This window comes from Monodon monoceros, unplaced genomic scaffold (genome assembly GCF_005190385.1).
Source record: "Monodon monoceros isolate NGI ecotype Baffin Bay Population unplaced genomic scaffold, NGI_Narwhal_1 Super_Scaffold_15, whole genome shotgun sequence".
Classification (NCBI taxonomy): domain Eukaryota; kingdom Metazoa; phylum Chordata; class Mammalia; order Artiodactyla; family Monodontidae; genus Monodon; species Monodon monoceros.
In genome coordinates, this window is record NW_021703771.1 from 57,371,023 (window position 1) to 57,398,647 (window position 27,625).

Here is a 27,625-nt window from a genome sequence, read left to right on the forward strand (position 1 = left end):
GTTAGAAAGGTGATGACCATGTCACGCACTGGAATCACGTGGAGGGCTTCCTAAACACTCCTGGGGTTTCAGAAGATCCAGAGTGGGGCCACAGTATTCACACTGCTAACAAGTCCCTGGGTGGGACTGCCGCTGACACTGCAGGGACCACACTTGGAGGATCGCTGGTCATCAGGTGTTAAACATTTAGAGAGTGATCTGGAGAAATGCTCCAAATCGACACACTAGTATCTTAAATCAATGGGGGAAATGTATATGATTTGAACAACTCGGTGAAAATTTTCAATGGCAGTCTTCACTTCCTTGCTTCAGTCAGGAGAGCTGACTTGTACTTACCAAAGCTAGGCTTCCAATTTTATTAGGTTCCCTCTGCTCCTACAGCTGTCTTAAGCATAGCTATTTAGAACATATTTTTACCCCCTTGTACTTCACAAATTTGCAATTTGGATTTGCTTTAAATACAAATGTCAGTGGAGCCCAGTTTCTTGCACACTTTAAATCTAGGCATTTTTATTCCACTGGCACTGTGCGTAATAATTGGAAGTGTGAATAGGAACAAAGAAACCATTCAGAAAAGATTTTGTTGGCAGTGTACATTCCCCTGGATTGCTTTACCTTGGTGATGTGTGTGGTTGTCGTCGTCGACACGGACTCGGATGTGACGGTCTGTGCAGTCAGTAACGTGCCCGAGTCACCACCAGCCCCGCCATCAATCTTTGAAGAGTTGGGGGGAAAACACAAAGCAAAGCTTAACTTCCGTTACGTTGTCAAAGACCCCTCCCCATCGAACATGCAGCTTTTAAGACCTAAGGAGTTGGCAGAAGATGCTAGCTGCCTATCCTCTGCATGTCTGTAGTGGTGATTTACTGATCAGAGATTGGCTGGCATTTATAAACAGAGTAAAGTCAAGGGCTAAATGCACATGGAGAAGCCAACCCTGGGCGGAGAGAGAATAAACAAAGAATGGACGTAGAAGGTGGGACTGAGATCTACAGGGGAGTCGTGAGAAAATCTGGCTGAGGGCCATTTACAGAAGCTAGAAGAAGAAAGCAGAGAACCAAGCAGAGAAGTTTCCACAGTGACCAGAAGTGCTGAGTTTGTCGTCTTTTTAAGCACAGGTGGGTAAAAATAAACGTTTTCTCAGATTACTAAGCAACAGAACCTAACTAGCATAGACTAAGCTTAAGCGATTTGGTTAACTGCTTATCTCTAGATTTTTTTTTTTTAATGACATGTTTCCTGTAATAGTTTGTGCGTATACACGGCTACATGTATTTCAATACGTATGCACACGTGTGCGCACATGTGCACACACTCTCTATACAAGTGTGTATATATATAGCTTATATATAAATCTTATACTATGTCTATATAGGGTTTAACTTCTTTACTTTGATACTAGAAAGTTCTAGAGTTTACCAAGGGAAATAATGAAGCACATTCATAGGCTACGAGTTTATGCTAAGATCATCAAACACATTTATCTCCAGTTTCCTGACACTGACGGGAAATAACTGGAAAGTGCAGTCTTTCTTACTGTAAGTTAGGAGATCTCTCGAACTTGGGTCACGCATCTCTACTTCTTTACAAGGGCACTTACCACAACAGAAACACGTGAGTACACACTCTCCTACCACACCTGTTCATAAGAAACCTATTTGTGCTTATGTGGGATCTACGCACATTTACGGAGAGCATACCTAAAATGATTTTAAGGAATGTTTCACACATAAACACATTACACCTTTAAAAAATATTTCGAGAGGACAGTAATCTGCCATCCTCCACCACGGTACAATCCTACTAGAACACTAAATTTCTCAGTTGAGAAAAGAGTTGTCCCAGTTTCTAAACGGTTCCATTTCGAAATGATGACTACTTTCCCCTTTTTTGTTACCCTTAAGGTTAAATATCATATTTCAAATCTTTACAGAATCAGTGTGTGAATACCTAAAATCAAACACACAAATCTTATCATTATTTAGACGCACAGTACCACATTTACATAAGAATGGCGACATACGTTTTCAGAAAATAATCCCACATGAGGAGAAGCACAGGTGTGTGTGCATTATGTGTGTACCTGTAAACAAGAGTGAGTTGAATGGCTCTGTCTTCGTGGAGTTGGAGGAGGGGATAAAAGCCTAAATTAAATTCTACGAATCCGTAAATTAAATCAGATCCAACAAACTTTGTAAGATGATCTGTTTCCCAAGTGTACATAAACACTCCTGGATACATCAAGCCAGAGATGGCTCATAAGAATAATAAGAACAACACTAGTACTGCCTGTCCTAAAAAATCACATGTATGCTTCCGCCCATAATCAATGGGGTCACCAATTTTATTGTAGCAAGTTACGTTGCTGAAGTAGTTATAAAATGGAGATATAAAAAGCTATGTCAAAGTCAGAAACATAAACTAGGAGAAGACAGAACGAAAACAGAAAGACTAAGTAAAAAAGAACTCAAACAGTCCAAGTCTAGAGACTTTGTACCTGTGGAGACTCATATGTGATGGTTTTGGTCTCAGTTTGGACAATAGGGACTTCCTTGGTGGAGATTTCTGTCCTTTGTGAGGCATCAGAAATTGTTACCATCTCTGTTTTTACCACTGGTGGCTGAAGTGAAAAGGAAGGGAAACATAAATTCTAGAGGTAATAAAGTAAAAGTGCTTAATGGAGGCTTCAAAAATAACTGTAAGAAATATATCCAAACACACACTCACGAACAAAAGAAAAGAGTAAAAGGAAATTATCTAAAGCAAAATAAAAACACTTTCCTTCAAATATCATATATATGTGTATAGATATATATGAAAAATAAGCTAGCATAATGGCTCCCTAAATCGTGGCGGGCTTCAAATTACGATGGTCCCAAATTACTTACGTGTCAAGCCTGGCGTACAGTGACACGGAAACTCTAGCTTTAAGCAAGTAATGATAAAATTGAAAAGAAAACAAAACAGAATGAGCCATGAGAAGTGACCTGCCTCAATTTTTATTACAGTTTAAAGAAGCATATAGTTTGTGTGAAGGCTGTAAGGTTTGCGTGTGTGCCTTTAATTGGCACACTTGGTCAGTAGGCTAAGATTTGCTCTTTTCCCAAAAAGCCTTTTCTGCCCTACTGACAAGGAGATCCCATTTTCAGAAAGAATACCTTCAAGCAGGATTGTTTTCAGTTATACCTGTCTAAACCTTGCAGTGTTTCTTCTGTATTACATAAGTTAAAACGTTATATACCTGTAGAGTCACTCCACCATTGCTGCATTAATGCTCTGAACCATTTAAAACATTCAAGGAGATGCCTGTTAACATTGCCTGTTAACGTTGCCTGTTAACAATGCCTGTTAACACTGCAGTCTGCTGAACGTGTATTTTTAATACACCATCAGACTATACTACTACCAAAGCACTACAGTGCTTTCCTTGAGAGAAAATTCCCAAGTGTAAGTATTTAAAGAGGAATAACCTGTATATTAAATGCAGAAAATAATAGTTCAAGGCATTCAAAGACTTTCAAAATGTCTTCTCTGAAGTGAAATCGGAAGTTTAAAAGTAACATAAATCCAGTTAATTATTTCAAGACAAAGTCACTTCAAGATTTTCTACCCCATGAAAGAGAGCAAATATGGATAATCCCTCTACTGTCGGCATTGAATTTTAATCAAGGAACACTCACACGGAAGTAAATCCTCCCTCAGCATAACTTTGACTCCCAAATCAGAGACACTGCACCTAGTGACCAAGACTTAATCTAAGAGGAGTATGGAAAGTTCTCTTTCTTGAAGAGAAAAAGGAAAAGACCCATACCCAATGGAGACAACTCACAAAACACATGATCAAACTTGCAAATAATCCAGAATTGATGAGAGGACAGAACGAGAAGAGAAGGGTATCCTCCTGTTAGCTTCTCGCTGCCCAGAAGGAAAGCTACGTCTCCTGACCAGACGGTACAATCCCTGGAATCTAAAACCTGAAATGCCAGGGGTATTCAAGAAATAATGTTTTCATCAGGCTAGATGCTGAATTCAGAGCATCATGGTAATCGGAGCCTGCTGCCATTCTGAAAATCTTAAACTGAAGAGAGAGTGAGCCAGAAAGTCAAACCCAGTCGTGACACCAGCAACACACACGCACTGCCCGTTTTTCAGCAATACATACACAATTTTCTAATGAACAAAAAGGCATTGAGTATGAGGAGACAGTGCAACTGAAGATAAACCATCAAAAACAACCAAAAACATGCAAAGAAAAATTTCAACGTGAAATGAGAAGGGAAAAAATGACACGGCTGCTGTTGGAAAGTTTATCAGGTGATCCAGTTGTGGTAAAGACGCCAGAAACCGTGACCCGAGAGGGCAGAAAATCGACAAAGCAGGGCCTTCCCCCTTCCTCCCGTGAGAGATCAAAATCAGAATCCTGTCGAAAAAGCTGAAGGAGACCTGGGAGGACAGGAGAAGAAGAGAGGCAGGTGTGGCTCCACCTGAGAAACAGCTCTAGTGTTGAGCTCCCGCTTCGGTCTCCCATTTACCTCTGAACAACAGATAATCTGTGGCAAAACATCAATGTCAACGGGAGCCACGTCTCCGTTAACTTTCTGTTGCTCGTCCTCCGTTTCTTCGCTCACGTCTTGCTTAACAGCGCCTTCGTTTACACTCTTCTCGGCAGGGATCTGGGGGCCCGCTCCCTTTTCCTGGGTCACTGTTTCTACTGTGCCGACACTGGCACCTGCTTGCGTGACCGCGCTGGCTGCTGGCACCGGGTCCTGCCTCTCTACTACCTTGGCTGCTGGGCCGGGTGCCTCGTCCACCTCTTCTTCATACTCTCCCTGCTCCTCCCTGATGGCGCCCTCAGGCGCTCGGCGGTGGGGCCGGTACTCCCCCACGTCCTCCGCCTCCTCCTCGCTCTCGCTGCTGCTCTCAGAAGACAGGGGGGTGGGGTCTTTCTGCGTCCCCGGCTCCACCTTCCGCATCTCCCCAGGACCATGCCCAGGGGACGGCTCTTTACCGTTCATCTCTGCCGGGGTTATTCTTTCGTCTTTCCCAACCTCTGCCTGCTTCTTCTCCTCCACTATATTCAGAGTCTCAAGTGAACTCTGCACAGAAACAAAAATGGATGAGGGGGAAACAAAAATAGATGAATAAATCAAAACGACGGCAAGCAAAATTAACCGATGGCAGGTTCATGTCATGGAGGAAAGCAAAGATGATGATGATGATGGTGGACTGAAAGGGAAGCGGGTGAAAACGTGAGCGGGATTGGACACGTCGGGCAATGGTGTTAACATGGAAAAGGGGAGAACCTTAACAGCATCACTGGCTCCGGCGCAAGGCCCTTCCGACTCAGGAGCGCATTTCTGCGGAACAAAAAGCAACCGAGGACACAGAATCAATAAAGGTTTACCTCGACACCCACCAAAACAAACATCCGACACCGCAAAGACAGAACAGCAAGAATCAACAGCTACAAAAACCTTTGCCCGAGGTCACATGAAGGACAATCCAGACAAATGCAAGAAGCTTAGGGAAAGAAACAAAAACACAAAAACTGCTAGCATCGTCCCAAAGAGACGAAATGGTTTTATTATACTTATATCTATAAGCTCCTTCTTGTTGAAAAGGTAGGGGGAAAAAATGGAATTATACCAGAGCTTACTCATTATTTTAAAGTTTAAATGTTAAGACTTTTAAAATCTATTCGACAGTTTGATTTTAATCAGACCAAAAAAAAAAAAAAAAAATCCTGGCCTGAACCCCTAATTCCTAAATGAATATAGTATTAATGAGATGATGCCTTTGTTTTCTTGCTGGCTTGTTTAAAAATCAGCTTTAATTGGCAAAATTATAATTGTCTCAGACAGTTATTAACATAAAAATGTTGTCATTTCAGAAATGGTTATTAACATCCCAAACTGTGTGACAGATTAGCAAAAGGGATATTATAACATTAGGATGGATGTCAGTTATGGCTCCAAGTGTGTTCCCTTAGAATTTAGCTCCTTCATTTGAAAACTGAAATGGACCCAGTTTATCATTTGAGATACACAATGCTAGCCTCTGCAGGCATCTACTTTGGGGGGACTAGATTTACTCCAGTTAAGTACAGGACCTAAATGTTCAATAAATGCCTGAAGACGAAATACATTAGTAAATAACTTCCTATGCTATAGTATTGATAGTCAGGGTAAAAACTTTCTTACAAAGGAGTCTGTTTTTAAAGATTAAAATTTTCCTTATTTTTTTTAAAAGGCTACTTCACATAAAGCCTAGCCAACTTTTTGACATTCGGGTAGCACTAATGCCTTGTGCTCTAACTTTAAAAATTCAGCTAGAGATAGTAGCCCTACTTATTCAAGAAAGTATCTCGATGCTGAATGAAGAGCACTGCACCCCTGAACCCTCTGGGCAGAAACAGACCTTGCTGTGAAGCTGCCAAGACACTAACTGGACTGGAGCTGTTTCCTATAACAGATAACATGACCTCATGTTTATGTGCTCCAGCAACATGGACAACCATGATGAGCAAAAGGTCCTGAAAGGGCACCTATCAACATATACTCACACACTGTCTTTGATCTGCCCTGTTATTCTTTTTTTTTTTTTTTTTTTTTGCGGTACACGGGCCTCTCACTGCTGTGGCCTCTCCCACTGCGGAGCACAGGCTCCGGACGCGCAGGCTTAGCGGCCATGGCTCACGGGCCCAGCCGCTCCGCGGCATGTGAGATCTTCCCGGACCGGGGCACGAACCTGTGTCCCCTGCATCGGCAGGCGGACTCTCAACCATTGTGCCACCAGGGAAGTCCCATGATCTGCCCTGTTATTCTTAAAGGCATGGTAAGGGCATGTTTTCATTGCTCAAAATTAATACCATGTAAATCACGTTACTGGCAGACCAAGAGAGCCATCCTTCCAAGCTTATTGAAAGCCCAGAGGTTTCAGATGTTAAACTGAAAATCTCTAAATCTATTTTGGTAAATGGGTAACATTTAACTGTACCTACTTATAAACTTCTTTATAAATAAAGATATCCAGTGATCAGAACATTTCTAAAGGAGACATTTCATTATCATTATTTTTATTACTTAACCTCAAATGGCCAGATGGGTTCTGCCCAAGTTCAGGGAATCCCTTAGGGGTCATTCCAAAAAAATGAAAGTTATTATTTCATTGAGTATGGCAAGCACTTCAAATTTTTCCATATAAGCAGGATTTTTAAAATAATAAACCACCAGAAGATGTTTAAAAGACATTTAGGCTTTGAAAACTTTTCTGCAAAAAATACTTAGCTTCTACTTGGTTGAAGTTTTCCCTCCACATAACAACTCAGACTCTGGGCCTTAGTGGTTTAAATGATTCTCTGAATTTAGGCAGATTGGGGTGGAGGGAAAGGGGGGTGGAGGGAAAGGGGGGTGGAGGGAAAGGAAGCAAGAGAAACATCCAATCAGTATCTTTTCCTCGAGTCCGAATTCTGTCATTATTTCTTGAATGTTTCTCCCAGGAAGAGTTAATTGCACCAGTGAAAGAACTGGAGGAAGGGGTTCCTTAATACTCAAAAAATAAAAATCACTCTTATACGTGGCTTTTAAAAACAGGGGAAACAAAGTAAAATGCACCTCAGGCAACTGTGAGAAGGGCGAGGAAGAAAGCTTTTCAGAAGGTGCACTAGAGTTCACAACAGTGCCCTCTGCTGTCCAAGTGGTGGCTGAGGTGAAGGAGGCTTTCATGCTATCAGAAAAGCCCTTTTCACTAAACAAAATTGATGTTATCTCCTCTTCTAGGCTCTAGAGAGGTCAGAAAAGGAAGAGCAAAGAGTTAACAATAAGTCAGAACAGACAGCAGTGACCTATTGAAAGGAAAGGTTACGCAAGAAAGAATCACAGAGCAGCATAAATTGAAAGAAAGGCAAGGATTCTAAAAGATTCTGCAGCAGGCGTCTGTGGCCACTGGCCTGAATGACAGCTTTCCACCCTGCTTGAGAATCGTTGATAGCTCTAACCTACAGAAACAAGCTAAAACTCTTTAGTGTCTCACTGAAACTTTATCACAAGCTGAGCATGACCAACCTACTCATCCGTCAAACGCTGCTCTGTATATTCTCGAGGGAGCTTCTCGGCGCGGGCCTTTCTGCATAGAACAGCCTCTTCGGTGGCCCCTGCACTTGCTACACTTATTTCTGTGTTAGAGCTTGGGTGTCCCTAACCCCTTGCCTCCAATGCCCTTCCCCAGGCACTCTGGGCCTTGCCAATCTTGTCATCTCTCTGAGGTCCACTTAATATTCCACGTTTTGTGTATGGCCTTCACTAACCATTTCAGCTCCCACGACCTCTCCCCTGCCCCATACCACTCTGTCTGTACGGAAAGCGCTTTGACGGTAACCCACTGAAATTCCCTCAGACATGCTAAATATGCCATGGAATGAAGAAACAGTATCTTTTTTTTTTTTTTTTTCAAACAAGAAACAGGTAAAGAAAAAAAAAACTCTAAACAGGAAGACAAACTCAAGAGGGGGAAACTCTGAGCAATGTGAAAATCATCTATCCCTGAAAGGCTATTAAGGCGAATTTAATCTTCATATTTCTGGCCCTTAAATGACAGTCCTTAATCTGCCTGAGGGCACAACAGGTAAGCTGGGGACTATCCCAGGTACCTAGAATGCCAATAGTTAAGAGTCACCATGAAGCTCCCCCTCACGTCAGATGTGTGCCAGAATACTTCCTAATAAAACCCACTGCTCAGAGATCTTAAAGATAGATAAATGAATGAATAAATGAATGGCATTCTGGGATGCCCCTTGGGACAGTGCACTAACTGGGGTGAAGGGAAGGTACGACGACATGAGGAAGGCGAGGTGCGTAAGCACAGTACTCAGGAGAGAAAACAAGCTTCTGGACAATTTCAGCTTAATTACAATCTCCATAATTACATCATCCCTAGGGTCCGGTGGGTGGAGATGGTGTCCCAGCCGGTCAGAGATCACTGGAGAGTTGAAATAAGTGCCATGCATCTAATTATTCAATAAAATATCTCCAAAATTACCTTAAAAGTCCAGTGTATGTAATCTCTACTAGACTCAGGAGTTTCTATATAAAATATAAACTCATATTTTATACAAGTTCAAGTGTGTCATAATTCTCACAATACATAAGAGGATATACAATAGTTATTTGCCTATTAAAGACTAAATGATTTGGTTTCCAATTTTCTGCTCTACTCTCAAAATTATTCATAATGTACTGAAACCATTTTGAAAGTCTGATGTATTGATTTCTAAACAAGAAACTATTACTGTTCTTTTTTTCATCTATAAAACACATATTACAGACATTTGGAAAACTTGGTCAAATTATACTCTTATGCATAATTTTTTATTTTACATTTTTTTAAGGACTGCAATTTAAAGATAATCAGGACACCCTGAAAAATCAAGTAGCAAAATGAAGATGTAACAAAGACAGAAATTTTAAAGATATTCTTTTAAAAGTCAAAACACTCCAGTAGACTTAACTTTCAACTAATAGCAATGATGTGTTATTTGGCGCAGGGTGGATACAGTGTAAGTGGTCAAAAAATGTTTGTTGGGTGAATGGATGATCGCAGTTACAACAGTCCATATGTGTGTTAAGTACGTACGTACGTATTTTCCTGCATGTGCTGGAGAGGAAAAGAATAAGAAAAAAGCAGTAACTTCAAGCGTAGATAAACTGTTTAGGAGCTTAACAGTAGATAAATTCCAGATTTAAATTTCACATAACATCATTTTAATGTTAACTTCTACAATAACAAATGGATGGTTTTCATTGTACATGGTTTATATTGTACACTCCCCTAAACGATGACATCCAGAAAAAATGATCATTTTAAACATTGTCACCAAAATCCCAGTTTCCTACTGCAAGGACGTCACTTTAAATTGATCAAATGATGTCATCTGACTCACTTCTAAGGAGGATAGATTTTCAAAACTATGTAATATTTCAAAGCATATGATATTAAAGTCATCATTTTACACACAGAGTCTGATTGGCTTTGGATTTCAAGCTAACCTTTAAAGTATATAAAGATGTCACTTGGTTTACCTTTATGACGTTATGTTTCTCATTTGCAGTGTTCCAGAAATATTTCATCTCAACCAGATCTCAGATTCTCTTAGCGCAAGGCTTCATCTCCCACTTAATCTGCCTCCCCCACCATCCCACTGTATGTTCTGATGAGTAATACTCTCTACCAACTAACAAAATCAGACTTGGTGGAAGGGAAACACTTTCTCCTTATTCCGATCTGTGCTCTCGTTCCCATCCCCTATAATCCATTCCTCAACCAGCACCAGAGGGGTCTTTGTCATACACGTGGGATTATAGCACTACTCAGCTTAAAGCTCTCCAATAGTTTCCCATCACTCCTATAATGTAACTCCAAATTGTTAATATGTTCTTGAAGATCCCGCCAAGATCTGGAGTCTCACCTCTTTGACTTTTCTCAGACCTTGTCATTTGGTCTTTCAGTCCTTTAAATTAATTCCTGTCTTGGGGCTGCATCTGCTCTTCCTTACACATGGAAAAAACTTCACAGGTCCACCTCCTTCTCATCACTAAGGCCTCAACTCAAATGCTATCTCTTCCCAAGCCTTCCCAATCACCTTCTAACTGGACAAGTATTTCATCTCAACACTTCTTAGCGCTCCCAATTTTCTAGTTACTAATTTGCATGTCTGCTACCTCCTCCACTAGACTCTAAGCATTCTAGTCCCAACGAACAGTAAGCTGACCAGCTGGCTAAGCAAAATCACTAGAAATAGAATAACAATGTAAAAGCAACGGAAAGCTAACTTCCCTAGTAGTGCCAGATGTTTCATATACGCAGGAGCACAGAGAGATCCGAGGGGCTGCTCACATATACCAAAATCTTTTAGCCCGTTGAAAATCTTAAAAAATAAAAATTCAAAAGGTTTCCAAATGCAATTAGTAGAATGGTAACCTAAATCACACGTAATTCTTTACTCTAACACCACCACAGTGTGCGTTGTACAAACAGTGCATTTTCGTGTGAAATCATGGTTTCCCAACTGCCAGCCACATCCATCAAAATAAGGGGTCATTTATCACCTAAATCGGTTGAGATGTCTGCATTTCAAATTGTGGATTTTCAAATAAAATACTTTTGCAATATGGTGCTTCTCATCTAATGATCCTATGTTTCTATTTTACTTTTTAAGCACTCAAAAGTTTATTTTAAAAAATTTAGGTTGATACACAAGGAAAAAGGAGTATCTTATGGCTGTGGACAGAAATAAAGGAAAAGGGGAGAAAAGCAAGAGTAGATCCAAGGATGCAAGGTGAACACCTTGTCTGCCTCCTGGGCTTTCTCTTCAACTGTCCATGCGGCCGCCATCTGATGCTTCTCCGTCATGGATAAAATATCCTTGAAAAGATGGTCTCCTTTGCTCTATTGTTTTAAACAGTAGACATGATCAACAAATAAGACAAGTACAATTACATCTATAGCAACACAGACATAAAACGACTGTGTGGGTCAGCGGAACAAACCAGATGAAGCGGCACATAAAGAGAGGACACAATCCCAGCACGTCATCAGACACTGTTTCCCCAGAAAACACAACGCTCTAGAGTTGATTCTGAAATATGGACATTAATATCTTCAGAAAAGCTGAAAATAAGAATTAAAGTTGTATACAACTTCAGAAGACCCTGCTATGGTGTTTTAAATCTTAATATTGTCAAAAGCTTTTTCAGTTTTTGGCAATCACTTTTGCTCATCTGCTTTAAAGAGCTGTTTTCCTTTCACTGTCACAAACTTAGAAATTTAAAGTAACCAACAGCTTTGCTTTTTAAGAAAAGGTGAATAAAAATAGCCTAAGAATATATAAATCAAACGTCTACAATTTGGTAACATTCAAGTCAGACTAGATAATGAATTTAAGGAGAAGAGAGGGGTGAAAGGAAAAGAGGAAAGAGGAAATTGCAGGGTAACATCTGAACACACTTTTTAAAACTGCATATTAAATATAGTATGATCACTATATCTCCCTCAAGTAAAATAAATGAGCCCATGAAGTTCTTGGTTGACAACAGGAGAGATTTTGGAGCAACAAAAAGAACAGATATAGATGAGAATGAAGAAATATTTTGAGAACATATTCTAAAAGCAATGCTTATAGTGGTGGCGGAGAGAAATAAACCATGGAAAGAAAAAGAATGAGTTTGGAGAGATGTTATGGATGAAAATGTTCTTAAAGTACTAATCTACATTTCATTACTAAGAAGTTTCAGTATTAAGTTGTATAATTAACATTTTACAAGTTTTCAACAGGGCTCATCAGTCTTTAAAGCTAAATTTAGCTCTTTATCTTCACAGTAATTACCTTAAACCATTCTAAATATGGTCTACATTCCTACATCCCTTTAATCACTAATTCTTTAATTATTAAACAAACTCTCTTATTTCAGAAGTCAATAATTAACTTACTAAATACAATATACATCAGTTTCTAGGTCGCCCTATGTAACAATTCATCACTACCAATTTACTTGAGTAAAATAGTGAAACTATTCTAAAGGTATTTCGAAACCCATACAGTTTACCCAAGAACTACGTCAATAAGTATTACACATTATTAATAAATATTTAGTATTTTAAAAATTATTAGCAGTTACATTTTTTTTAAAAAAGGGAACATTTTGTAACGTCTTGAGAATCAACATAATAGATTAGCAACCTAAGTTTTACTGAACAGCTGGATTGAGACATACAGCCAACAAATAGCTAGTGACATACCCCTTGTGTCTGTAGGGACAGAGGTGTGATACGTCGTTTTTCCCATTCATTAGGGCGTGGTTCGGGTGTGGATTCCATAAAATTGCGCTTGAGTTCACTAATGCTAGCCTGGTGTTTCAGTATTTCTTCCTGGGCCTTATCCAGGTCCTAGCAATATGTAACGTAATAAAGGGGGAAAAATCCAAAAGGAAAAAACACAAAAAACAAAAAACAAAAACCCAATAGGATAAAAATAAAAAATGAAACCAAAAAATAAGACAAAGTAAACTTATGATTAAAAAAACATAGTAAAGCAAGAAAAATGCCAAGTCTCAAAAGCCATATCACCTAGGAATATGAGTTTGTCCAAATTTGAAAATAAAACCAATGTGCAATTTTTTTATGATTCCTGTCTTAAAGGGTTCTGACTTCTTCTCTGTTTAGAATTGTTTAAGATATCAGTAGAAGGAGGCTATGGAACTAATACTCAACATGGCCAATAACCCTTCTTTCTAATAGTTGGATTTGAAATGCAGCCCATGACTTTGTTCCTGCAAATTTACCTTTCTGATTAGGGTTACTACTAGAGTTGCACTCTGTAATATAATGAAGCAAGTGAAAACAGAGAAAGGTGGACTCAGAGCCCATTTGGCCTGACAGGAATCCAGTTCAGGATCATCCCAAAAAAGGGGGGTAGGGGGACCAACGGTTGGCTTTTTTCAGGAAATTCAGCAATGGTTTTTAATCCTTATGGAATAAACTGAACAGCTTCCAGAGGCTGCTTCTGTTTGGCCTTTCTCTAAAATAAATGAACGTCATATTGGTTTCACGTACTTGCCAAGCACAAAAGCCACCCACATACCAAACAGTCCTTATAAAAAGATGCAAGGAAAACTACCAGGTCAATTTTCACTGAAATAGGCCCTGACAAATGTCACTTGTGGGATTTTTTAGATTGGCCCTGAGAAATGATATTTGTGGAAATAAAAGGCAGTATTCAGAAAACAGTTTTAACTGAATTTTAAATGTTTTCTTATATTTCAAAAATCATGGGGCCACCTGTGGATTATAGCTTTCAATCCCACTACTCCCAGAGAAACAGGTCATGCATCTGATTAAATTAGATATTCCATATGCATGCACAAGCATAGTAGCTCATCTATGAGCTGCTATCGCCATTTGCAAAATCTCATGAAAATCTAAAAATCTTTGCATGGCATGGAAAAATGACTGTGGCTTGAGATCAGGCACATTTCTTGCATTTGTTCAAAGCAATGTTATGTATTACACTTCAGAGCATTTTAGTAAGTTATGCAAAAATACATTTCCAACAGTTATCAAAGCTGCTGAAAGCAACCGAACAGATTAGTCAAATTACTGAGGATTGCAGTTCTCCACTGAATACACTGCCATGTACTACCCTAAAAGAAGGGGGAAAAAGAAACAAAAAACCGTTCTCGTGTGACACGGGGAATACATTTTACATTCCTAATTGGGTGGCTAGGGTTTTTTTTCCTCCTCTTTTCTTTCTTACTTTCTTTCATTTATTCTTTCTTTTTAATCAAAACAAACCCATTAATTAGCATACTCTCAAATGGAAGATTTTAAGTGGACCGCATTCCTAATTGCATGGATTTTGGCACTCTCTCGCACCACCAAAAAAAAAAAAAAATTGTGGACACAGAGCCAAATGACTTAATGCCAGATCGACAAATATTTGTTCTGGTGAACGTGCATTAAGGATGGGATCATGTTACTTCAGACTCTAAACCCTGGAGATAACCCATTAGGAGAAAATAGGTTTACTTGTAGAACTTCAAGATTAATGAATAAAAAGTTTATTCATTTGATTACACAGAATTTTTTTTTTCCCAGTTGTCACTTTGAGAACTTATAGTAGATATATTCCTACCTAAGCCACTTTAGAAGAACAAAGCTGGACTGGTAACATGCACTCCCAAGGTGAACTTGCCCCATGCATTTCGTGCACTGTGCTTGAAAGGTGCCAGCCAGCCTGTGCGTGACCCCCCGTTCACAGCAGCCTGGCAGCCATTAGGACAGAGTTGTTTTCTTAAATTATACAAACCTCCAACATTAAATTGCTATGTCTGACATAAATATTATCCCCTTCTACTCTCAAGGAATTTTTCTGTGAAATTAAATCACACACAGGGGGGGAAAGGCAAATAAACATAAGTGTATCAATCAGCAGGCACCAGAAATGACTCAGAGTTGGAGAGTCTAAGCATTAAAATAAAAGAGGAATAAAAATCTTAAGAACCTAAAGCCACAGCGAGCAAAACTCACAAATAAACCTAAAAGTGCTCCACCCCCCGCACAAATGATAATGGCAGGCAGCAGCTACCAGGTATGTAACTTTGGGGGGAAAATATCCACCTCCTCCAGCTGTGTTTCCTCCTCTTCTGTCTTCGCCTGGAAGTCACCCAGCAAGCAGCCAGAGAGAAGGGGAGTATTAGTGGAAATGCTACCATCAGTGCAAAGAAGCTGTATTGAACTTAAATGGTGAACCAGCATTACCAACCTTTACTGTCTGGCCCTCAGAAGATGCAGACTATTAAGCCACTTTGGTCTTTCTTCACCTACAGTGTTGCACAAATGATGGAAATGGTCTTTTGCAAAGGTGGAATGGAGAATGGAAGCTTCACTCTTTCTCAGTCCCTAGATTATGCGCTGCTTTTTAATATGTTTTGACTCAGGAATGAAAACATGAGAGTGTAAAGATGGCATAATTCAATCTGTTCTAACTTGAAACATCTAAATCAACTAGTGGTGAGGGCAAAGTGTCATGATGTAAATTTTGGCTTTCACTTTCTATCAGGGACAAATGTTCACCCTATTATTTAGTTTTTTAACACAGATTTCTTTCCTTGGGGGGAAACTGGTTTATTTTGCTACTTTCATATAAAATGGTGGGTAGTTAAAAACACTCTTATATTTTATAGCCACTTTTCTTTCATAAAAATTCTTTAAGCAAGAATACTTTTTCATAGTTGGACAGTTATCTAATGACCCAAAGAATTAATCTGTACATTTAAAACTAACATAAATACTGATGACTACTGACTCATGAAAGGGAATAGCATAAAAGAAAAATATTGGTTCGGATACCAAAAGGAAAGAGTTTAACCTTTACATGTTCATTTATAGCAGGATTATACATATTCTTTTTCTCCTTTACTGTAATAGACAGTGTCAAATCCGAGAGTTCAAAAGTGCTTTTATTTTTCTTAAACTATTCAAGCATTTTTGAGAGGTAAGCAGGGAACTCAGAGTATCTTTTGATCAGCAGGGAAAAATTAGACACAGCCACTCAACAATTTGCTAAGAATCATCTTCCAATTCCTTGGTCAGCACTTAATTCTCGAAAATGTCGATCTGGCATTCTTCAGGTAACCTTCAGGAATCGTGGATTCTCCCACTATGCCTAATTATCTTCACATTTTCCTTTAGATTTGCTCTAAATTTTGTGACTTATTTTACGTATTAATAGTAACCACAGGATATGGGACACTAAGTCCCCAGACCACATTTAGCAAAACAAATCAAAAAGTACTACACGTGTAAGCACTGCTTAGTGCTGCAGAGGTAGCCCTATATTGGGGCAAAAATCCTCGGATCAAACCAGACACCTAACTTTAAATAAAAGAACACTAAAAGGTCCAGTCCAACCTTAGTGCTACAGAGTCTAAATTTTCAAAATACTATGGTTCATTTTTCATACATATTTGTTAAAGAAAAGATAACAGAATAGTATCTTCCTTACAGAATACATGATGGTGCCTCTTATATATGATTTTGAGTTAAAAAAAGAAAACAAACTACCTGAACTTCATCTGGGCTCCAAATGCTACAATAATAGGGAGACAAGGAGTTTCTGAGATTAGACCTATGCATGTCAGGAGTAAAGGTCACAGATGCATCCTCAAAAATGCAAGAACAAGCTTGGCTTTCTAACAGAGAAATAATAACACTAAGGAATTCTACTAATACATATCGATTACAGTTATGTCCAGTACATCCTAAGTTCTATATCAAAATAAAGTTTCCATCCTAAAGGAACAGCATTAACATTTATCTTCAAAATGGACAGACCCAAAACAGATTATTAAGGGCAACATAGGTCCCCCTCTCCTTGTTTTTATGGCCTAGTATGGTTCAGGTATTTATAAAATAATCCTACAACTTTGCTCTTAACTTAGAATGTGTGGACCTAGTCAATTAATATCAGTGGAGGGGAAGTGTTTAATTACACTTACTTCTCAGGTACTAAAAGGATGTTTGTGAAAGTGTAGAGATCATACTATTTTGAGGTTAACCAGTGATGGAATGTATGCACATGTTTACACTCTACATTACGAAGGGTATAAGATGAAGTGGAGTGTTGTTGACCGCACAGATTTAAAGCTCATGCAGGAGAGCCAGCAACTGCTTCCTCTTCCTCCGTTTTGTCATTCAAGTCACAGTCATAAGAAACAGTCAAGGAAGCAGCTTTTGCCTCCAGATAGTAGAGGGATAGAGCCAGAGGAAGGGAAAAGGTGAGAGAGAAAAAGGCACTGACTGAGACGCAGAGAGAAGGAGTCCAAAAATGAGGATGAGGGAGGGAAGGAACAAAGGGGAGGTGATGGGAACACAGTGCTGGATGTCGGTGGGGAGGAAGGAGACCCAGGCCTTGGGGAGGCTGGGGAAGGCAAGGTACCCACCATCATCGAGCAGTGAGGGGAAGCGAGGTGGAAAGCGTCTGCAGAAACTGAAGAAGCGCCCAAACTCTGAACCCTTGTGCTCAGCCTCTTTTAGAGGCTTCTCGTGGGCGGGAGGACAGTCAGTCTCAGGAGGGGCTTCAAGAGGATCCAAGCCAGAATCACAAGCCCCCCGCTCTGATGTTTCGCCCGGGGAAGGGAGCTCTAAGCTGTCTAGTGTGATCTGATCGGCCTCCCCAAAGGGGTCTTCCTCCCAAATGTCTGAAAGCAAGTCCATTTCAGGGGCTGGCAATACGTGTGGGGAAAGAGATGAAGCACAGCGGATGAGTGGTGAAGGTGGGCACGTGGAAATAAGCTATTCTCAAAGCAAACCCATGGTTGAATGTGAAATTACACAGCGGATACATTCAAAGGAGAACCGAAAGCAAGAGAGAGAAAGAGGAGAGAAGAAGTGGGTTGTTAGTGAAAACGTTTACTCAGAAGGATTGTATTAACACAGTGTCATTAGAAACTGAATTAAATGATCCATTTATAAAACAGGAAAACTGGACTACTTTTATCACAAACAACTTATAGGTGATGGGCTGATTTAATTATTAATTTTCAACTGGTTGCAAACGGATCCTATGCAACTCAAATAGCATTATTACTTTTGAAACTGGTCGCTGACAAACCCTGAACGCATTAGTGAAAAGGCCAGTCGTTTACCAAAAGCAGGCAGAATTTCCCTTGGAATTTAAAAGAACTTTTCTTTTGTATCACATTATCTAGGCAGAATGGAACACAGACTTTCTGAGATTCTCAGCTCTCCTATTTCTGATGTAAGTAGCCACTCCGGGGTGTCCTGGTAGCATAATCATAACCTATCCTGACAACTTTTCAGTTACTGATAGATATCTTGTTTGCTGTGATTCCTGTTATTCTAAACTAATTTTTAATCAAATCCTTTGTGGAATATAATATTCACAAATTTTTTAACAAAGGAATGAAGAGGATCTAATGGCACGTGCTACCAGAAGCATCTGTCCTTGTAGCATAAGACAGGGCCCCCAGGGTGCCCGAGCCCTCCTCTCTGCTGGGGTTGGGGGCTGTCCATGCAGAAAATCCTGAGACACTGGCAGTTACCTCATCTAGCAAGTTCTTTATAAATTCATGTTGCACATCTTTAAATTCTTCAAAGTTAAAATTTTGAAAACATTATAAATCCACAGGATGATTTCATTTCTTTTTCATGTTTACTTCCAACGTTACCCATTCAAAAGTTGCTTTGTGCAGACATGGAAAAGAGATCTGAAGAACGCAAAGCCACTTCAAATCAACTTCTAAGTGACTACACTTGCTCAAGGTAATATAAAATAACCCCGGCAAGTCTGAAAACACAATATAGGTTACTTCTCTGTTCACTATGGTATACACACCAAAGAAGACTGAAAGCAACACACCATCTTCTCACTCAGTATTCAAAAAACAATTACTTAAAACTTTCTTCTTCATCAGTGGTAGATTATTAATGAAAAATCATATTTTTCATAAAGACCACCTTTCTTCTTTTAAAAAATTCAAGTCAATACTACAATAAAATAATCAAGACATAGGCTACACATTAAAATTTACTTGAAACAAACCAAATATGAATTTCAAATCATCACAGCTTTTATAATTGGGGGCTTAATTAAATAGGATAATTATAAGGATGGACAAGAGACCAATAAATTACTTGCTTGTATTAAGGTAATTTATGCTAAAATATTTTGCTTTGAACACCAACCAGAAGAAGGTTAGAGACTCAGTCCAAACCGGCAAGAGCATACACATATTTGAAAAGTGGGACATTTTATCAACACAGAACATACAATGGCTGATTTTAAGATAAGTGAGTTCTGAAACAACAAATGCAATAGACAGCCTCTTGTCTAAATACACATTTAAAGCCACGTATTCAACTAATTAACCATACCTTTCCTTCAGTGAGTTGCACGTGTGGGGTTTTAGCTGGGCTTCTAATGTCCCTGCTGCCATCACCATCTTGTACCACAGCAGGGCTCACAGCTCCACGGCCACGTGCTGAAACCTCCCCAGCAGGGCCAGGAAAATCCTTCGTAAGACTCCGGTCCACACCACCAATCAGAGCTAGTTGAGAATGATCATACAGATTGCTTTAGGACACTTAAGCGATAAAATTTGATGAACGCCCCGCCTTCCAAGATAAACAGGCACCTTATAGACAATTAACAGAAATGGGAACACTGTTTGATCATGAAAATAATGTATCAAATAAACTCATGTTTAAACTTTTAATAAACTCTATAAGTATTCTGAATTGTAACCCAATAAATTAGACCGAGCTCTCAAGTCACAGATTTTTGAAGGATGAGACACTGATCATAGAATTGGCCAGTAGAAGGAGCTCTAAGACCAGATGAAACACCAGAGTCAGGGTACTATGTCAGAATTACAAGGTGAGCAGTATTTTAATTCTCTGGAGTCTCTTTAATCTTGCCTGAACTTATTTCTGAATCTACCTATTGCAACAAATAATTACCTAGTTATTAAAATGACTTGCTTCAATAAGTTTTAAGAATTCCTCCATAAAGGAACCTTTAATTAGAACACCAGTCGAAATTGCAACAAGACAGTAAGAGTAGATTTTAGAGAATCAACTTCTATGTTTATGTTAATATTTTTCATTTTTTCTAACCTCCCTCCTGAATGCCTCAACTTGACCTACAGTAAGTCTAATACATAGAAACCCTCTGCCTTAGCAAATCTGGCCTTATCCCTTCGTCTATCCTACAGATGTGCAGGAACATATATCGTGTTGACATTTCTGTCATATGGCAGATCAATCCAAGACGGCTTCAAATCTCAACAAGGCAAAGTGAGTAGCAACCGGCAAAAGCCTCTGTCCATCTGTAGTTTCTTCCCCAAAGAAGAAACCATTGAGGTCATTTCACCAGCATAAAACGCGCTTTCCTGACACAGTGTGGCTTGCTCTGGCCCCATGCCCCTAGGGAAGCCCACTGTTTAACTTTAGGCTGCAAGCTCTTGGAGGGCAGAGACTGTGTGTGACCCACCATACTGAACTTGGGCAACACCTAGACCTCTAATCCATGTGTTACTAGAAGCCTCTTAATCCACACCCCTCACCTGCCCTGTCCAAAACTTCCTTCTTCTCAGTCTTGACTTTTTGCCAAATACACTCTCATGCTTGCACCCAGTTACTCAAGTCAGATACCTTGAAGTCTCTTCCTTTACCCCTCAACAACCAGCAAGTCCAATAGAGTCCTTGGATGTATTTCTAAATGTGGCCACTTGCTTCCATCTCTATTTTACCACCCAGGTCCTTTTTAAGACTTTCACGGCTCTTAACACTCATACTTTGGAAAGCCCACAACAAATCATATCAAACATTAAAATGAATTCACATCATGCATTAAATATAATTATTTTCTAGCGTTTTAACTTTTAAAAAGATTTTAACAATTTTTCCTTGGGAAGTATATGAGTAACTCTTTAACCTATGATTATGGTTTCTAAGCACCCATTATGCATACTCAGAGATTTACTGCAAAATGAGAAACTCTGACCTAGAAATGGCTTCAAATGTAATGATATCAAAATTTTAATGAATATCCAATTTAAAGTTACATAATGAAGTTGGCAAAATATTGACCCTGCATACTTTTGTTAAACACTTAATGATTTCAGTTTGCAGCTAATAATTTTTGTCAGGTCTTAAACCGTGTAGAACCCTGAGAAGTTTATAAGCCCAAGGCACAGAACCTATGGTGCCAATGACTTAATAGGTCTACTACCATTTGAGACAAAACCACCATGACTCTCACACCAGGATTATTCCTGACAAGTCGGCCTGAGCTTCCTCTCTCATCCTCTCTAATTGTTCTGGACATGGCATCAAGTGATTTTTGTTTTTTTTTAAAGATAGAGAGCACTGTACACATATGTGCCTCTGTAAGTGTGTACACATGTGTATGTATGTACAACACACACCCTTCAATGGTTTCCTAGAATAAAAACCACGTTCGGCACCAAGAGAATGTGACCTGCAAGGCCCTGTGTGACCTGCTCCCAGCCTACCTCTCCCTATCACTAGTCAGTTCTGACTGCACTCGCCTTCTTTCTGCTCCTAGAATGTATCAAGCTGTCCCTAAACTTTTGATCTTCAGACCTGCTACTCCTGCTACCTGGAATGCTTTATCTCCTGTTCTACTCACGGCTGCTTCCTTCTCATCCTTCAAGTCTCAACTGAAATGGTTCTTCCTCAGATATGCCTTCCTTCCCTGATGACCCAATCTGTAATGCCCGATTATACTTTCCACTTTCAGGAAATCATCAGTTCCCCTGCTCTCACATGCATCTGGGGTGTTCATGCTCTCAATGACTGATTTGCCTCCTTTCTGGCTTGAATAGCAATCTTGGAATCTCACTGTTCTAAAATAGCTATCCTAGATTAATTTTTATTTTGACATTTGATCTCTAGATATCACATTGATTTTTACTTTCTACATAATCACTAAAAGACTTAACTTGTCAAATCTTAAAGTGAAGAATATTTATGTATTTAAATAGCCTGTTTAAAAAACAGGAGAAAGAAAACATAACACATATCAACAACAACAACAAAAGGTATATGGATGGTGCGATGGGGAAAATAGAGCTCAGTACCAGGTTACAGCCTAGCTTTGCTCTGGGGGAAAAAAAGAACATAAGCCCTATCCAAATAGTTCCCTGTCTGGTCATGTATTGGCATGAAAAGCCTCCTATTTCTCACAACAACACAATAATCCTTTTGAATGTCTGGCCCATCTGATGAATTACAGTGTCCAAAACACAAAAGGAAAAATAATGGATTACTGTGCCATGTTTGTTGCTTTTACTTGTGAAAATCATTGTCTTCAGATACGGACCCACTATAACCCTCTGCGCTAACTGCGCATACAAGATGGTGGGCTTCCTTGAGCACAGTTTATATACCTCAAAGAAAAAACAGTAGTTTTACTGCTCTTTTTAAGCCCTAAAATTCACAACATGAGAGTTATAAAAACCTCATAGCTTAAAACAAAGGCTAAAAAGGACAGTGTTCCAGAAAGAGGAATGATTTCTCTCAGGCATTAAATGACACTGATCACATTTATTCAGCACTTGTATAAATTCTCTGTGACAAGGGGCAAGACTTGTGAAATATTTACATAACCGGGCACATTTTTTGGATTTACTTGGAAAAAGTACTCAGTTGTTGATGAGCTAAAAGATACTCTGACAACTATCATGCAGTACTAATTCACTAAATTTATATCACTGCATTTGGGAACGTGGACATTTATTTGAACCACAATTTATGATTCTGTTGCGCATTTTTTTCTGTGGTCTCATAAAACTATATGAAAGATTCTCCAGAAGCAAGATTCAATAACTATATGTACCAAAATGCCCACCAACAAAACTTGGGAAGTATCTGTGTGTCTGGCTGGATCTGTTTTCTAAGTTTATTCCAGGAAAAATAGATCAAGGCCAAGGAGTGTCAGTCCTTCACTACTGAGAGAAGATTTTTATCTATTAGCATATCCAATCTGTTCAGTTCAGCTGATTATTTGAAACATAAGTTGTTCAAGTTCGTGTTTCAGAAAGGTATCAGTAATAACAATCAAAACCAGGTTTTTGCTGATAAACAGTAGTAAAATAGAAAATTTCCAATTTAGCATTACTATTTTTGTGTATATGTTTTGAGATTCATCAGCCAAAAAATGTTGCAGAACTACTTCTGGTAGAAAGGTATCCATACCAATTACGTGCTATTAGGTAGAAAGAAAAAAAAAATTTTTAAAGCATTCTAATACAAAATTAACCTCAGCTCTTTTATAGGAAACCTGCTATTAACCCAAAATTAGACAGGTAATAAGATATATATATAAAATGAAGGGAAGCAACATCAATTTATTTCCATGTGTAATTTATTTAAAAACTACATATATGTAGCTAAATGAGAATTCTAATAGAAAAAAGTTATACATGTCTCCCCCCTTGGATGTAAGAACAGATGAACACACTATATTTCCTTTTTGTTAAACACTGCGTTTAAACTAATCCTTGGAAGCTGTGAATGGTTTCCCGTATGCTAGAATGTCTGTTAAGCTTTAGTAAGGGTTTTTAAATTCAAAAATGTGATGATGCAATGGATGTTTTACGTTCCTTTGAATAAAAGTTCTATATATGCTATCACACCAAAAACCCTTGGAATTACATGTTTGCCATTACTTAACAAGTTCAAGAAATTAAGTCACATAACATGTATCACGATTAAGTCAGACCAGTAAAAACATCTGTCCAACATCTCATCAACAAGAACTCAACTGATATTTGTGTGTATTTACAGTGCCAAGAAAATTTACGTTCAGAATGACAACTTCAAAACACTATAAAATTATTTTCTTATGAGTGTAAGTAATAGTATTTTATTTACTCAGGAAAAAAGAATGGCTCTCCCTCTAGGGTATTTCTGGGGATCTTATTAATAAGTAGATCAACATTTTCTGATCCCACTGGGTTAGAAGAAGATTAATGGAATCCAGAATCCTAATAAATGTGTTTACCTCCATCTAGACTCCTGGAGACCCGCTTACTAGAAGTGCGTTCAAAGTGCGGTGCCGGCCTATCAATGAGGGTGCTGGCCTGGCGGGTCTGCGCTTGGGTACGGCCGCTGTAGCGGAATTTGGACCCCAAGGTCAGGAACTTGGCCTTTGGTGGCTGCTCTGGAGACACAAGCCTGTGGTGGAAAAAGGGAACAAAATTAGACTTTATGGATTTTTTTTAACTTTGAAACTATATATTTTAATATCTCATTTCATTAAGTATGATTATTTGGTCCAAAAAATGCTGCCTAAACTTTCTAATAAAAATCAACATTATTTATAAACCCTCCTATATACAGAGCTTTATGATAATGATAAGATGAATAAATCCTCATTCACATATTCATGAATAATGTTTTCCTCAACCAGAGCAAAAACGCAGCTGTTTTCAGTGTATATCAAAGGTTATTTATTTGTATTAACTTAAATCATTTATATAAACACATATGTCCGAATTCTTGCTCCAAGCCAGAAGTGCCAAGTAGCAGTCCATTACCATTAGTAATTCTTAATATTTATGTCTATTTCTCTGGGAAAGAACGTCTAACTCAGGAATCTGTCCCATCAAGTGATGGTGTCCCATGAAGAACACCGCACAGTGGATCTGTAGGGATGACAAACACCCTTTCTTGCCAGCACAAATCTCCTGCTTAAACCCCAGGTCCGTAATGAATGAAGTACAAAACTCCTGATGGCAAGTACTTCCAGACTTATGTGAAAGCGCGGTTTTAGTAAGTGAGCCAATCTTGTCTGGTATACAACTGAACTTATCTTGCCTTCACTGCCTGATGAAGAGCTGGCAAAACATCTTAAAAAAAGGTAATCCCAGAGCTCTTAGAGAATGTATTAAATAAGAAGACTGCAGCTGACAATTCCAGAATATGGAGAACTCCACCAAAACTTTTTCCTATCATTATCCAAAGAAGAGTGATTTCTTAAAGAGTTCTTTACCGTTCCGAGTATTACTAGCATTTCTGCTCAACTTTTAGAAATCTTCTGCTTAACGAGCAATGAAAAGAGATTCAAGTCAAGGTAAAGCTACATGTAGTAATACAAGAGGTGCTCCCCATCAGTTCAGGATTCTCTATCATATCAACCCAGGAAAACAACGTGTTAGAATGAGACTGATGTAAAAAGAACTAATACACTCTTGGCTTTAGTCTTGTCATAGAGGCTAGCAGAAGTGTTCCTCGAAAACTTCCATTTTCTGCCAATAGATTTTCAAAGGAGACAGAGATGATGTTGCTGAGAAAGCATAATCTGAATACGTCAGTGCCTCAAACTGTACTTTGGAAAAAGCTCTATATTCTTAAATTAGAAAGCCGGAATACTAGACATTTAGACCAGAAATTAACTGTTGTCTGTGCTCTGTAATCTCTTTCTCTAACAGTGAATGAACCTGGGACGCTGAAAGATTAAATGTCTCGGCACACTCATAATGAGCACCAGGGGCAGGATGAGAAATGTGGTCATTTACCATGCACTGTCTCCTGATGGGCTGAATATGGTGGGTTTCCCTACCTTGCAATCCAGCTAGCTACGGTCTAAGAAAGCCGTGTAAGAAAGCAATGATGTATAGAAAAAAGGGTCATTGGCAAGTTTATCAGTGCAGTAATTAAGAAATGCTCATTCTCCTTGAAAAACAAGTTGGCTAAATCACATTTATTTTATCATCCATTCACGAAGCATGCCCTGTAGGTACTGGGAGATCAACAAGTGGACAAAAAGAGACATTTCTAAAAAATATCTCAAAGGAGAAACATGCCATCATGACCCAAAAGGAAATACCCCTCCTCCACAAAATTTTAAAAACTAAACAAAAGACAACAAGTGCTGGCGAGAATGTGGAGAAACTGAGACCCCTGCATACTATTGGTGGGAATACAAAATGGTACAGAAGCTATGTGAGACAGTAAGGAGGCTCCTCAAAAAATTAAAAATAGAACCACCACATGAGCCATCAGTCCCACATCTGGGTATTTTTCCAAAAGATCTGAAATCAGGATCTCAAAGAGATATTAGCATTCCCATGTTCATTATACCACGAGTCACAATAACTAAGATACGGAAACAACCTCACCATCCATCTACAAATGAATGGATAAAGGAAATACAGGATATACATACAATGGAATACTATTCAGCCTTTAAAATAGAAGGATATTCTGCAGTATGTAACAGAATGGACCTGTTACATTCTGGAATGTAACATCCTTGAGATGGAATGGCCCATCTCAAGGAGGGACCTTGAGAACATTACGCTAAGTGAAACAAGCCAGACACAGAAAGCCAAGTACTACATAATTCTACCTATATGATGTATCCAAAAGAGTCAAAATTCACAGAATCAAAGACTGGAATGGTGGTTACCAGGGGCTGGAGGGAGGGTACGACGGGGAGTTGTTAATCACCAGGCAAAAAATTTCAATTAAATAAGATAAATAAGCTCTAGAAAGCTGCTATACAACACTGTACCTACAGTCAATAATAATATATTATACATTTAAAATTTGTTAAGTGATCTTGCCACAATAAAATAATTTAAAAAGAAAAAAAAAAAAGACTAAAGGCAAACAGGAGAGTGAGACTGGGTTATCTGCTACCCTTCTGCAGGTTCACTTCAGTTGACTATATCTCAACCAAAGGCCACATCTTCCCAGAATGAGCAGCTCCATATGAGGATTTTCTCTTACTTCCAGTTTACAAAAAATATAAATCCAAGAAATACAAGGAAAATATTTTAAAGGCAGATTTAAGTCATAATGCAAAAGAGGGAAAATCATTAACTAGAGGATTTTTATTCTGTTTATGTCAAACTGAGATAAAGTGCTTTCTTGCCCAACTGGCACTGGTGACCACATACACAAAGTATTAGATTACAGATTAATTTTCTGAGCACAAAGAAATCCTTAAGCAATTAAGCTACAATTAAACAGAAACTAGTACCAAAACAAAAAAGTGTTGACCACAAACATTTATGAGTTCTCTCTAAAAGAATCTTTTTGGTGATTTAAGTCAATGGTAATATGACTCCTCTGAAATGAGTATATTAGAGCAGTTTTGAAAATAAATAGCACACTATGCCACAAAACTAAGAATAATGATGATAATGATAAACATTATTTCATACCAGAAATGGTTCTAAGTTTGTTTCACGTGAGCTATATCATTTAGTTTTCAAAACAACCCTGTAATATAGGCACTATTATCATTACCACCATCACACAAATGATGAAAGGGAGAGACTCACAAAGGTTGAGTAACTTACCTACAATCACACATCTAGTATGTGGAGGGGCAGCATTAGACCTTAAGAGTGCAAAGCAAAAACTTTAAAGATGAAGGGTCTAGACATCACAGCTATCTAGACTGCAGTAATAGGAAACTGAGGAAACAGAGAAAAGGAAGATCAGCAAACCACACTTTGCTAAGAAAAGCAATGTTAATAAGTATGCCCCTGAATAAAAGTATGAAAGGAGACAGGAC

At 38.8% G+C, this 27,625-nt stretch overlaps 1 protein-coding gene across 18 annotated transcripts in view; it reads right to left on the minus strand.

The window, feature by feature from the left end:
* Positions 1-27,625, minus strand: part of EPB41L2 (erythrocyte membrane protein band 4.1 like 2) — a 268,070-nt gene that overhangs the window by 80,099 nt on the left and 160,346 nt on the right. For 12 of the 18 annotated variants that reach the window (XM_029223494.1, XM_029223483.1, XM_029223482.1 and 9 more), the window contains 9 exons: positions 24,101-24,273; positions 19,447-19,619; positions 14,858-14,920; positions 12,793-12,939; positions 11,341-11,442; positions 5,304-5,357; positions 4,533-5,096; positions 2,498-2,620; positions 616-714 (listed from right to left, as the gene is read on the minus strand). In XM_029223494.1, the coding sequence (XP_029079327.1) occupies positions 616-714; positions 2,498-2,620; positions 4,533-5,096; positions 5,304-5,357; positions 11,341-11,442; positions 12,793-12,939; positions 14,858-14,920; positions 19,447-19,619; positions 24,101-24,273 (1,498 nt within the window). Of the gene's footprint in view, positions 1-615; positions 715-2,497; positions 2,621-4,532; positions 5,097-5,303; positions 5,358-7,613; positions 7,782-11,340; positions 11,443-12,792; positions 12,940-14,857; positions 14,921-19,446; positions 19,620-24,100; positions 24,274-27,625 lie in introns of all 18 variants that reach the window. The other 6 variants (XM_029223502.1, XM_029223495.1, XM_029223496.1 and 3 more) reach the window with 6 other exon arrangements.